The following is a 13,785-nucleotide window of genomic DNA, read 5'->3' on the forward strand; positions in this document are numbered from 1 at the left end:
GACAGTTGCAATGCAAGAGAGTTACTCTGGTTTCAGAACTGAACTTGAAGACAAAGGGCTTTGGGGTTTTTTTGTCTTAGAAGCAATTCCTTCCATACGAGCGGGGAACGGCAGGATTCAGTTTTCTCACTCCACGTATATGCTCATGAAAGTTGCTTCTGTAATCACCTATCTTTCCAGCTGTCTTGGAATCTGGGAAAGGATCTAAATGCTGGTTGGGTTAAGCACGTTAAAGGAGCAGACCACTGTTGGTCTTGTTTCTGGCTGCAGTGTGCTGAGGGCTCTGCAAACACAGAACCGCTCGCTGTTAGCACCCTGAACGCCTGCAGGAGCACCCGCCTTGATGAGCTCTGTAAGACCACCAGCGAGGACGTGGGCAACCCAACGCAAGTCTCTTCAGGCATCAACTGCAAGTAGCATCAGACTGCCCTGGGGGATCCCTCTCCGGAAAGACTTGCCTCTGACTTGTGTACTCAAACACAAGAGCTCCTGCACCTCTGACAGTAGATGCTGCTCCTCGCCTGGAAGCAAGGGGAGGTATGGAGAAAGAAGCAGAACCGGGAAGTTCTTTGGATTCAAATGCTTCACACTTCCTCCTGGGAAGTCCAAGAATTAAATATGGCATTGTAGGAGCTTAGTCATGAACGACAGCTCTGTGCAGAAGGCAACCTGCCCTTCTCAGCAGTCCTTGTATGCAGTGTTTAGAGGAAGTAGACATTTATTCCCATTCATGGGAATAAACACAAACACGAGCAGACAGCTTATATTTCCCCCAACCCTCCCACTCCCAGGACTGTTAAGTGTTTTGGACATAGCACCGTTTCAGTGAAGGAAGTAGCTGGCATCGCTTTCTTGTTCTTTACCAATTCCCCCCCTCTGCTAGCCATAGATCTGTTTGAACTGGTAGCATTCATTGCAGTAGCCGTTGCACTTGGCATTACCATAGTGATCACAAGCAGGGGCTCGGCAGCGTTGCTTTGGGGGCTCGTCCGCAGCCGGGTCCCTGGCACCCCCCGACAGTGGACGCTGACCGAGGCGCTGGCACTCCTGGCACAAGTCATCGCTTCTGCAGGCCAGGTTGTTTCGACACGAAGCCATGGCACATTGTCTCTTCGGGCTACTCAACGCTGCTCGCTGCAAATCTCTGTGCTGTCCTGTTCTCTTGAGAAAAAAAAACAACATTAAAACACACTGTCAGTTGCCGTGCTGGCAGCCACACAAGCGGCTTTTCATTCACTCTCAACTCCGCTCATGGTTTGTATAGGTAACCACTGGGGGTTGTTGCTTCTTCTGAAAAGCACAATACCAAGAGCCAAGTTGGGCTTTACCAAAGAAAACCACAAATTCTGTCGTTTCTTAGAAGAAAATGGTTTTTAATCTTTTGGTAACTCTCAATTCTAAAAGGGACAAACCAAATTAACAAAAAAAAAAAAAAAAGGGAATAAAAAAAAAATCTGTAATGTGCTCAATGAAAAAGGTGACATGAAGTGGACTAAACCCCTTGATGCAGTTGTATAGCTCTAAGGGTAAGAATGAAAATCCCTCCCTGACCAGCAAACCAACCAAGTGTTGGTCCAATTGCTTCCTCTGAAACTGCTGGTGAAATCCCAGGTAAAATTGAACATGGCCATGATAACCCTAAACTGAGAACACTTGGCAGTGTTAAGTTTACAGTTGGACTTGATGATCTTAAGGGTCCTTTCCAACCTAAAGGATTCTATGAGGTTTAGGAGTGCTGCTCAGTTGCAGCAGGTAATCATGAAATAACTCTATGCTTGTCTTTCTCCGATACTTAGGATGCAGCCATTTGAGGATTTTCTAGTACGCATCCCGAGTTGTTCTCACAAGAGAAAAACACGCAGCACTAAACACGAAGAAAATTTCGAGAAGTTCACACTTACTTCTGTCTGTCTCACCAGCTGTTCTTCTGTCCTCCTGGCTTCCTGAAATCGCTGGTTCTGGGCTTTAATGAAGCAGTTCTGGCAGTACCCTTCGAGCATCGTGCTGCCCAGGGTGCCGCAGTCACGCCGCTGGCAGGACACGCTGTTACGGAAGGCAGCAGCGGAGGTTCCCAGCTGACCCGCTGCTGAGGACTTCCTCTGAGATCTCCTCTGGTGGCGGAGCAAAGTGCTGCCTGTAATGCAAAGTAAGGACAGGAGGAGTTTGAATGTGCCCAATAGATCTGATGACTCAAAGCAATTATAAAAAGCTTCCCAATTTAAAACAAACAAACTAACAAACAAAAAAATTTTTAAAACATCTGCTAGCTTCAAACATGGGTTTTGGACAATCCTGAGGCCCCTCAGTTGATGCACTTTCCTCCATGTTACATAAATAAGGGAGATAATACAGCCTGATATTCATATCAAAAGTTATTGAAACAGCTGATTTGGGAAAAACTTGCCCTCAGTGGGAAAACTAGTTACTGTTGAAGCCAAGAGGAGTTTCACCTTTGGCTTCAGCATGTTGTCTGTGACATACCCTGACACTTCCCTTTCGGCATCCCCCATTTCAGGCGCATGGGGTAATGGAAGTACAGCGGCTCAGAACTTAATGGGAAAAAGTACCTCATGGTTTTTAGTCTCATGAAGCAATCTTATATATTCAACAATCAGGAGGAAAAAAAATTTCATTGTGAACAACGCTAAAAAATAAGCTATTGCAAGCTGGCACAGAAGTCCCCTAATTTGAAAGTATGTGGAAAGCACAGCATTGGCACACTTGTCAGCGATGAAACAGTCTTAAGAGATATGCAATAATTCTCTCTTTCACCCTCTACACCCAAGGGTTCGTTGGCTGTGTAACAGGGCAGTAGCAAGAAAGATGAAGATTTCATGCTGGGATTTATTCACAGACTATTACATTTTTGAAGGCTTGCCATTAAACACACGTGTGCACGCATGCACATGATACTACCAGGAAAGATTTCAAGATAGATTATAACAATATGCTTCTAAATTACTCCAAAATACAAGCTTATTATCTACAGTCAACTTCTGCTTGCTCGGCTTATCAAGGCAACTTCAGTAGTTACTCCAGAGTGTTCTACCTGTTACATACAGAATGGATAAGGATCTTCAAATTCATCCCAAGGTTTTTAAAAGCCTTGATAACGTAACTGGTTGTCAGTAGCATCAATACAATAGCATTTCCCTCACTGACCCCTACAACTTGTCCAGCTGTGAAAAAAATTCCTACTAAACCATGCCTGCAGTGGACAGCAGGGAGGGATCACAACCCACCCCCTCTTGAGCTAGTTTTGCTTCCATGAAAGCCAACAGGAAGTTTTACAAGACATTTCACAGGTTTCCCACGCTGTTACTGCATGTCCCTTTCAAGGACAAAAAAGCATGTTTTCCTCACACTGCTGCCTCTGCTCCACGCCGTTTCCATCACCCCCCTGCCCTTTTAGCACCCAGTGCACGCAGCGCTTCACAGCTCCAGGAGGCCGACATGCAGCCAAAGCATGCCAAAGCTCACCCCATCCCCACTTACCATGGTTTTCCCTGTACTCAAAGAAGCACAGCGTGCAAAAGCCCTCATTCTGCGCCGTCCCAAAAAACTTGCAGCCGGGCTTCCTGCAGAGGTTACCTCCCCTCTTCTCCTCGGGAGGCAGCGCCGCCGGTGGGGGCTCCTCGCCACGGATGTTGGGAGCCTGATGGCAGGAGTGCTGGAGGATGCTCTGTGAGATCTGGGACGGGTCAGACGTCGATCTCTGGTGGCACGTGGGCAGGAAAGTGGGGCTGCCGTTTGAGGAGCGCTCTGTAGTCCTTTTGAAGCAAGTGCTGCATATGCCGTTGAAGGTCCTGTTGGCCGCCTGACGGCACACCTTGCACGTGGCATAGTCTAAATGTCTCTGGTCATCCAAGTTGTTGCAAGGACCGAGCTGCCTGGAGTTGTAGCAGCGTTCGCAAAGTCCATTGTGTTGCACGTTCAATGTAAAGGGGCAGTCTGGTGTCCTGCATTTCATGGCTGTGGTCTCGCTGTATAGGAAAAGGCTTGGAGCAGTTGGAGGTGCGGAGCGAGGCCCTGTTACAGGCTCTTCGGATGTCCATCCCCCAGGTTCACAAGCGTCCCCACGGGAGGAGCCCGACCCAGCTGCCTTCAGTTTCTCGGGTGCTGCTTTGGAGGTCGTCTTTCTTCCTTTGCTCACCTGGGACCTCCGCTCAAAGCACTCATGGCAGTAGGGCTGGGTGTTCACAGACATGTAGAAAGGGCAGTTCGGCGTTTCACATTTCACCTGTAAGAGGGAGAGCTGGGAGAGGGACAGTTCCTGTCTGTTCCTGGAGCAGGTCTCTCTTCTAGCAGGGTCAGCGTTCTCCTGCCATTTCTTGTACTCGTGCTGTACCAGTTGAAAGTAGTCTTCCACAAGGTTTATCTCTTTGGGTAGGTTGCCTTCATCTAACCTGACAGCCAAAAAAGGAAGATTGCATCAGTGTTTGAAAAGGGCAGACGACGGGGGTGGAGGCAAATACAAGCAACGTGGGGAGGAAATGTAGATTTAATGCACATCCATATTACTCAGCTAGAAGATCCAGGATGTTAAACTATTGCTGTAAATGGAAATAATTTTAAAAGCAGGTGTCCAGTGATGTGTCAAATGGAGACTTTCATATCTAAAGAAATGGTCTGACACAATGCTAAACAGAAGCATTCTTAAAAGTATTTTCTAGGTGAGCCTTTTCTGTCTGAGAACTGTTTGCAGGAAGAATATGGATAATCTCTCAGAAGTGAAAAGAAAAAATCCTCCCAATCCTGAATTCCTCTGAAGACTGGTGCTCAGCTGAGCTGAGGTTAGAGTGAAAGACCCCTCTCTTCACCAGTCCACACCCAAGAACATGCCTTTCCTACAGTGGGCTCAGCATTTCATGATACAGATTATGATGAAATCTGCTCCTGGTTTTGCCCTGTTGGGTCTGTATCTACCAGTGGAATTCTTTGAACCAGCTATGGGGCTCCAGTGCAGTGTGTGCAATGCTAGAATCCATCCCACCATCGCTACTCTGCTCCTGACCATGGGGAATACCCCACACCATGCTGCAGTTGGGAGGATGAGGAGCTAGCATTACTGGTAATACTCAAGAACACATGCGTGCAGTGGGACTAGGGAACCCGAATTCCTGCTCTTTACATATACATTATATCCTTTGGGTAGGAGGACTTCAATTTTGAAGGCTTCCAAACCACCACTCCTGGTGTGGTAATGGAAGCAAAGACAAAGGATTCAAGGAGTCGGTTCCCTCCCACACTTGTGAAGGGGCTGGGCGGACACTGCTGCAAGTGTCCCCTAAATGTGAGGAGCTGGTAAGTGCTGCCAGCTGCCTGCTGCATGTTACTGATGCTCAACTGTCCGGGGGACAATCGCAGACGCCGGTTCCTCCACCAGCCACAGCTTCCTGCCTACCACTGCGCTGCAACAGCCCAGGGCATCAAGGCATCTGTGCTAAGAACATATCGCCAAGTACTTTCCCTAGGGCAGCCAAAATTACGCCAGCTACCCTTTATGCAATGTGCCCTTCCGTAAAGCGCAAGAGTTTGGTCTAGCTAGTTCCTGGGTTTAACTACTTTTCAGCCACTCGCCTGTGTAACCTAAAAGTCAGTGAAACTAATCCATTGGGTTTACTCTTCTAAAATATTAGTTTCAGTCTGCTAAGTCTGAAGACAATTTTGCCTTTAAATTTGAGACTGGCTCAAGCTCATAGCACTTCAAAGCATGTCAGCAGTAATGCCATTATTTCATATTGCAGAGGGTAAACATGGGTGCTACCATGGAAGGAAGGAAAGATCGAAGGAACACGCCAGGCTGCCTGGCTTCTCCCACCATCATAAACAAGGTAACTTTGAGGAAACAGGAATGACACTCACTTTGCAGCATTAATTAGATGAGTTGTACCATGATCCCAGCCTTGCACTGGAATTTCTATCACTATCAAGTAGTCTTTTAGCAGCTGTTCTTTCTCCCTCTCCTCCGCATCTGTCAGAAAGTGCACGCTCAAGTCCTCAAATCTGCCTCGTTCACTGGTGACCAGAGGGACAGCCCGGATTTCTGTGGGGAAACAAGATGGATTAGCATATGTATATATTTTATTAGGCAGGAGTAACCACAAGATGCGACACACGGAGATGTCACCACTACTGGTGAATTTCGGAGAGAGGGGAGAATGGCTGGCAAGAGCAACCAGTTTCTAAACATTGCCACTGGGGGAGGACACAGACGCATCTGCATCACGAATCTAGCCCCATCCCACGGGAGTTTTAATGTCCCCATAGCAATTTTCTTCTCAGTGTGGGCAGCACTGTAGATCTCAGTTTGATATACCTCTCCAGGGGATGATGCCCTAACCTGAACCTAGAGAACTGCTATCCATTCAGAAGAGAGTCACTAAAAATGGCCCAGCATATATCTCATTATCCCTGCCAGGCAGTGCCACACTGCTCCGAGACCATGTCCTTCAAAGTTTCTTCTCTTATGATGGGACGTGGAAAGGAGGCCAGAACACAGTGAAGCGGAGGCCACTCTTTGACCGATCCCAGCCTGCCAGCAGCTGAGTTGCACTCTACTTTCAACCAGCATTTTGAAGACAACCTTTCGTTTCTATTCAGATTTACAGTCAAAACTGTTTCTGCTCACATTTTAAGCACGTATTCCAGAGGAATCTTTGACATTTATTTTAACTTTTGAAATGCAAATCTAAACTAGATTATATTCAAACGCTTTATCAGCATGATGATATTGAAGAAGTTACATAAATACGGAACAAAGTACTTGAAAAATACCTGGCCCGCTGTCCTTCAGAGTCACTAGTGGTGTAAAATGCATGTTGTCGTAGCCAAGCACAATTGGGTATCTGTAGCATTCTTCAGCTGGCCAAAGGAGAGGCAAGTAAATACCACCAACGTTCAGAGGAGCAAAACTGGAGCCTGACTCTAAACTTCTCACCACTTTATCTGCATAAGGAAGATAAAGAAAAAACAAACAAACACAAATAAGTATGTGCTACGGGCAAAAGAAAACATATTCTGGGTGTTTTAGAACAATTGCTGAAAACGCCCGGTTCTTAAATGCATCCACCTGAAAACAACTGTGAGTGAAATAAGATTACTAATACAGCACAGAGTAACCCAGTCTGTAATGCAAGATAACTGGTGGGGCCACTCACCTGCGAGGACAATGACTGGCCGCCTGAGGATGTTAGCAAGGATGAAGATGTGTATTTCTTCCAGTGCATTATATGGAAGCCTGTTTCGAGCCCCAGATGTTTCTGGGGAGGTCATTTCAATGAGGTATTCCCACTCCTCCTCCCAGTTCTGAGGAAAGAAACATCTGTCAACAATAGTTCAAAGACACGGAGGTCGGACCCAACTGCAGCACAGCAGTGCTCAAAACGGTCACGCTTTCCCATTTCCTCCAAAGGAAGACTACTTCTGCTCTCCATTAACGGTGGAATCCGTGAAGCCAAAAAGCGAACGAAATCAGCAAGGCACCGCTGACGAGCGCTCAGAAAACAGCACTGTTCCCTCAGGCCACCTTACCCGGGTGTCATAGTGGAGTCCCGTTTCTACAAACTCCTGGGATTTAATAGCCTCCCGCTGCCAGCGGAGCTTGAAGTTCCGTGTGTCAATCTCCCTGAGTGCACTAAACAATGTTTTTCTTAAGACGAGGTCCATATCTTCAATACCCCACATGTACTGTGATGCAGCATGCATGAGGCAATTTCCATCACCTGCAATAAAAGAGAGAGTACATTATTTTTAAATGGGTGCTTAAATAAAACCCCACAAGTGCGTGGGATGTAGAATTACGCTGCGCCTCTGCATATTCTCGGTACTCTCTAAGCCTCGGACAGAACAGTTTTAACAAGACTACAGCTATGAGCTCTCTGCTCAGAGGCAGAAAGGAAGAAAGTCACCTCTCTACTGATTTTGTCCCTTCACCAGTAACTTTGATATCATGAAGTAAATTTTGAGGTCAACTGCAAATGCCAAACAGTTGAAATAGCTTTAAATGCAACAAAGTCAAGTTAAAATTATAAAACAATCACCTCCCTCATCAGTGCTTATACAAGTACACCTGATGGTACAGGGTAGAGATAATGGAAACCACTAAGAATACGCTACAGTAACATCAAGCCTCATGTCCCCTGCCCAGCACTGCATTGCAAGGCTTAGCACTTGGCTGTGCTTGATGGAGGAATTGTAATAAAAAAGGAGGAATGGAGGAATTATAAGAAAAAGAGAGACAGAAAGAGAAGAGTGGGTGTAAAGCAATCATAGGAACATCTCCTGCCTTCCTCTCAGAACTGATAGTAAGCTGGGCTAAATAAATGAAAACCAATGATTTTATTTTCATTTAGACACCTTCCTTGCATTGAAAAAGTCCTCTTTACTCTACAGGTAGGAAGGAAAGCGATGTTCTGCCGTTTCAGAGGGGAAGAAACTGAGAATCAGAGGAGTTAACTGGCTTAATTAAAAGGTGTGACAAAATATGCTGATGGCTGAGTTTCAAATTCTATCTCTAGACATCTTCTTCAAAAGAGGATGTCTCCTCTGAGACATCAAGAATCATTACTATCATATCCTCAGATTCAAAACTAGGTCCGGTGTTTACCACAGTGGTAAACAGATTCACCCAATGCTAAGAAACCACAGCAATTTCCTTGGAATAGAGGACATCAGCCATGGTAAAGCGATTAGATTTTTCTCCTGTGGAAAAAAAAAACACGCGAAGAACACCCACAAAAGACTTAATCCCAGTTTGCTACACGCACTAAGAGCTCAAGTACACTGTTTGTGAACACTTGCTACTTTTTCTATGGGACTGCAGAGAAAAACCTACAACAGACCCCAGATCCTGAAAAAGCTACCATTTGAAATCTGCTTAACACTTCATAAATTGCTATGGACTCGGTGCATATCAGGTTCCTGCAAACTGGGCTCTGGTCTCTGAATGCTGTCTTCCAAAGCTCGCTTCAAGTCTGCAGGCTGCTTACTTGAGCTCAAAAAATCAGGGAACGACATATTAGACAGAAAAACTGACTGGGTTTCCTTCTGACCAAGAAAGATGACATATTAATCCCGTTAAAATTTTCCCTTTGCAAAATCTAGAGCAAAGATAAGATTTTTTTTTTTTCTCTCTCTGTCTCTCCGAGAGCTCACTTTCAGTTCTTTATTGAGAAGTGCTGCCCAAAATTCCTTACACAGCACTTGGAATTCCCCCGTGCGTTTGACTAGCAATTGAGCAACAGTTGTACTTTTTGTTCTGCGGGCGCAGGGCTGAGCAGCGAAGCCTCCCTCGGACTTTCCCAGGGGGTGTGGCTGGGCGAGCTGGAATGAATGCCGATTCATTATACAAGTGAAATCTCTACAGCCAATAGCTGCTGGAATTTTTAATTTTTTTTTTTTTTAACTGTTTCGATTTTTATACCTCCTACTGCTTTCCTTCTATCCTCCATTCGCATGTCTGCAAAGAAATGTGTGGTGATTCAAAAGGGCTTTTTTTTAATTAAAAAAACCCCCACCACTCTACAAACTCATATACATATTAGGTAAAATATACATTGAAAGATCCTAAAGGAGATACTTTCTCTGTTTTCAACAATTACAACCTTCATCAGAAAAAACCCAGAATTTTCTGAAGAAAGCCCACTGTTGACTGAAAGAACTAATATATTCCTCCCACATTTATGGGTTAAGCAGCTAAATGCTTTAGAAAACACTCTTCATGCCACGTGGCAGAAAAAAAAAATCCCATATTATCCTAGAAAATAACACAGGGATTCTCCAGGCTTCTGTCCCTTCTTTCAGGGATCCCCTCCTTCAGTTCAGTCTACCTTCTCTCAGCTGTGAAGGTCCCTCACTGTGACTACTGTGCATTAACCACAGGTTCCCAAAGCCACTCCTTCTACTCATGCACTTAATGACCCTAAAGCACTGAACTGAAGCCGAGTTCATTAGCCACGCTGGGGACACACACACACACACCACAAACCGAGCCCTTGCTTTCTCTTCCCTCAACCTGCCCTAGTATTTCAGCCCCTTGTACATTGGTGGGCCTGCTCACAGGTGGGATCCAAGTCCCCAGTTCTCAAATTGTTCCCATTTGTAACACTGGCTGACAGTCGTGAGACAATGGAAGAGGTCACAGTTATTGAATATAGTGATGTCAGCAACAAGGTCCTGCCCAGGCAACGTTAACCCCTGCAGGACACATATTAACAGGAGATGGGGGATTCCAAAAATGTTGCTCTTTGCCCTGGGCAAAAGTTACACACAATGTCCATTTTCCTAGTAAATCCATTAGAGTTTATCTCCCGGGGTGAAGTTTTCAAGATGCAACACTTGGAATGATGTTACCTTCCCAGTACCTGCAAAGCGCTGCCTGCCCTAGCTGTGACTCCAGTCCTTCTGGAAGTTCCAGATTTGGCGATCTCCATGTACAGCCTAATTACAGTCATGAGAATTTTATGCCAGTGCAGAGGCAGCCCACAAAGCCCACCAGAAGGTCAGTGTCCCTGTGACAGTTACAGAGACGCACATTAGGATGAGGCTGTTCTAGGTCAGGGCACTGACATCGTCACAGCAGTTCTGTTTTTACGGCTTTTGTACAACACAGATGTGTGCAATCAGATTGAGAAATATGGTAGAACTTGGGAAGGGAAGAATGTGGACTAGGAAGATAAGGGCAATGTGTATAAAAACAGATATGAAAAGAAGTATCCACAGAACACAATGTAAGGACTTCAACAAGGCTGCAGGTCCACCACACCCAGCGTTTCTATAACCAGTGTCATCTGCTCCTTGAGCAAAGAATAGATATTTTCCATGTTCTTGGAGTCCTCACTGTCCCAGTCTACCTTCACAGCTTTAGGGAATCCTGAGTCCAAGCCTGCGGCTGCGTGACTGTAAGTCATAGCCATTACCCAATCTTTCCTCCACTGAACGTGAAATGCCCAGCGACACTTAGAATCATGTGCAAAAGCTTTCTGCTCGAGACCTGTGGACACATACACCCTATTCAAGAAATCTTTGCACGACTGCTGTACCTTTGCATTTATAGCTCTTGATGCAATACACACGAAGTAACCCTAAACCCAAATCATAAAACCAGCGCTGACCCTTGAAAGAAAAGGGCACTGCACACTTTGTGGTGCACAAAGATGGCACCCAGGAGTTGCTGGTGAGCCTTGAGGGAAGGCGAGAACTGGCAAACCCCAGCAGGTAGCTGGGATGAGGGAGCCAGCCAGGTGTGGGACGCTGACTCCAGGACCAGTGAGGTCAGGTTCCCAGGGGCTCCAAGTCCAGGACGCTCCCGCCGGCATCGCTGTTAAAGCTGGATCATCAAGGGAACCTTGCCTGCCAGCTACAACGGCAGGGCTTACGGCAGGATATTAACTTCTGCTATATATACACGGGAATGCATCCCCGTCACTCAAAACATCTGAAGTCTCCTCTTGCCTGGCATTAAGGGCCGTTCGGCACTTCCGACAAGGGAGCCGACACACGGCAGAGCCAGATTCAAGGAAAGGCGATGGGTTGCAAGTCAAGATTCCCGCCCGGTATTTTACTCGGACGTGCCACAGGTTACTGGTATTATGAAAATACCTGTGAAGTTTTCAGACCATTCATAATACCGTGATGTGGGCAGGGGACTGCTGCAGCCGCAGAACAGTACATCATGCGGAAAGAATTTTAGTTTACAAAACTAAGATTAAAAGGCACCTCTTTTTTAAAGCTGTGCGCTTCTGTTTCAGTAATGTGAACTCAGAAGCTATTAATAAAGGTGCTACATTGGTATTACCCGTTTCAATGCGTGCGCAAAGACCTGCTCATAACTTACCATTAGTCTTCAGAGGGACGAGTCTCCGAACTTCCATGCACCAGTTGAGCTTCCTCTGGCGCTCCAGTGAAGTCTGGGTGGCCTGGTCAGTCAGGGCCTTCTGAAGTGTCTCCCGAAACTGAGGACAAAACTGGCACATTCTGAACATTTCTATGGTGTATCTGTGCATAGTCCTGAAGTGGTGAATTATTCCACTGGGGGGTTTGACCAAGTCTTCAGGTGTCCTCTCTCTAATCTTCATGGCTTTCAGCATATTGCTCTGATACAAAGCTTGAGGAAGGATGTGTTGACCAGCCATGTTTCTAGAAGACATCTGAAATGAAAAAGGATCCTTTTATTGGCATGTTATGTCCTTGCATCACAGCGCTATCACTTCTGCAGATGTTGAAAAGGCACTTTCAGAGGTGGGATTCTGGCTGCAGTTTTGCCTAAAATGAGCACAGAATGGATGCAGTCCACTGAGCCTTATATAGATGATGTTTTTTAAAGCTCGTATCCATTAGCCCCTCTGCATTACTCAGATATAGACACTGACCAGCTTATTCCAATTATTTACTGCCATCACTTACTGAGGTATTAAAAAGAATTTATTCATAACTAAGGAAATTGCATCATCGTTCAAAAAAAAAAAAAGCATTTAAATCAAAGTAAGGATAAAAGAAGGCAAGATCAAGGGAAGGGAAAATTATCCTGGAAACTTGACTAATTGATAATTGCACAGTGTAATCCCATATGAACTTGCTGAACTTTCAGCACGTTTCAAGCTCTTGTTTTGATGACATGCCAAAAAAAGCAGATAATGACCATTTCGGGTTTCCGCAGCCCATACATTCTGAGAAGTGATGCTTGGTACAGTACAAAAAGAGCCCCGAGAATTACATGCCATGCTAGTATCTGTCCCATACTTACGGTGGCCGAAGATGGAAAATGAGACATTTGTAGCAGAGCAAGTACTCACGGTCAGACTTATGTTACTCTCCTTGAGGGTCCTTATATTTTGTGAGCGGTAGAGCTACCGCACAGAGGTGCTTGTGCGGTGTGTGGGGGTGCAGACTGCAGTGCTGCTATTACTCAGCGGTTAAGTCAACATCGCTGAAAAAGCATTTCCACTTGGCTCAAAAACCCCAATATTTTTCCACAGCGGGACATAGAATGCTTTGCTGCCCTGCATCCCTTTCTTTAGTATCTTTGGCCTCATGGGCTACAGCAGGAAGAACAAAAAAAACCAAAAACCATAACCTCAAACTGTCTACACTCTCTGAAATACTTATTCAGAGCACACTAACTTTGTGGCTAGCTAGAGCTAAATGTAGGGACCACATCCCTCAAAACTCCCGTGCACTACAGTAACACCAACAACCTATTTTTTTACATGGAGAGACTCTCCATGCTGTCCACGTACATTACTGCTTTGTTTAAAAACAAAGCACAATTTCTATTGAGACAAATAAAGGTATGCATGCCTAACATGGTTAGAATACAGCTGGTCACGTTAGGGGAGCCCACTATTGTGATTATCAATCTAAGGACAAATATCAAGCCACAGGTATACATTAATATCTCGATGTACACCATGCCAAGTACAAGGAAACAAGAAGCAACCGAAAAATTATTTATGCGACTGTCAGGAAGATTTCTCATGGAGTTGAGAGCCCAGAGGGCCAAAGAGAGGAAGAAGGACTTACAACCTGACAGACTGACCGGGAAGGGACTCCCAGGTCTGTGGCGGCAGAAGACCCCTCTTGCACAGAAGGGCTTAAGCGCATCTTTCCCCGCAGGGAGCCAGTTGCTCTCTCCCCTTCACCCAGACACTTCCACTGGCAACATCCACCTCTGGCCGCTCAGCTGGAGCGCCATAAAGGCTGCTGCCAGGGTAAGAGGGGACCTCAAACTCCGGCTGCAGAGAGCTGCCCTCTATAACCTCTCTGAGAACCAGCTGATCGAGAGAC

General features: G+C 45.8%; 1 protein-coding gene across 2 annotated transcripts; it reads right to left on the reverse strand.

Moving 5' to 3' along the window:
• Positions 1-879: 879 nt before the first annotated feature.
• TNFAIP3 (TNF alpha induced protein 3) lies at positions 880-12,149 on the reverse strand (the record flags this gene model as incomplete). Of its 2 annotated transcripts, none has more annotated exons than XM_082481922.1 (8): positions 880-1,161; positions 1,902-2,134; positions 3,496-4,406; positions 5,866-6,046; positions 6,778-6,948; positions 7,161-7,308; positions 7,534-7,724; positions 11,837-12,149. In XM_082481922.1, 8 exons carry the CDS (start codon positions 12,147-12,149, stop codon positions 880-882), a joined length of 2,430 nt encoding a protein of 809 aa, XP_082338048.1. The 2 variants fall into 2 exon arrangements, with proteins under 2 accessions (XP_082338048.1, XP_082338049.1); XM_082481923.1 differs by having other exon boundaries at positions 1,902-2,130; positions 3,492-4,406; positions 11,837-12,140.
• Between the last annotated feature and the right edge of the window lie 1,636 nt (positions 12,150-13,785).

Source organism: Vanellus vanellus, assembly GCF_965231255.1.
Source record: "Vanellus vanellus genome assembly, chromosome: 3".
NCBI lineage: Eukaryota > Metazoa > Chordata > Aves > Charadriiformes > Charadriidae > Vanellus > Vanellus vanellus.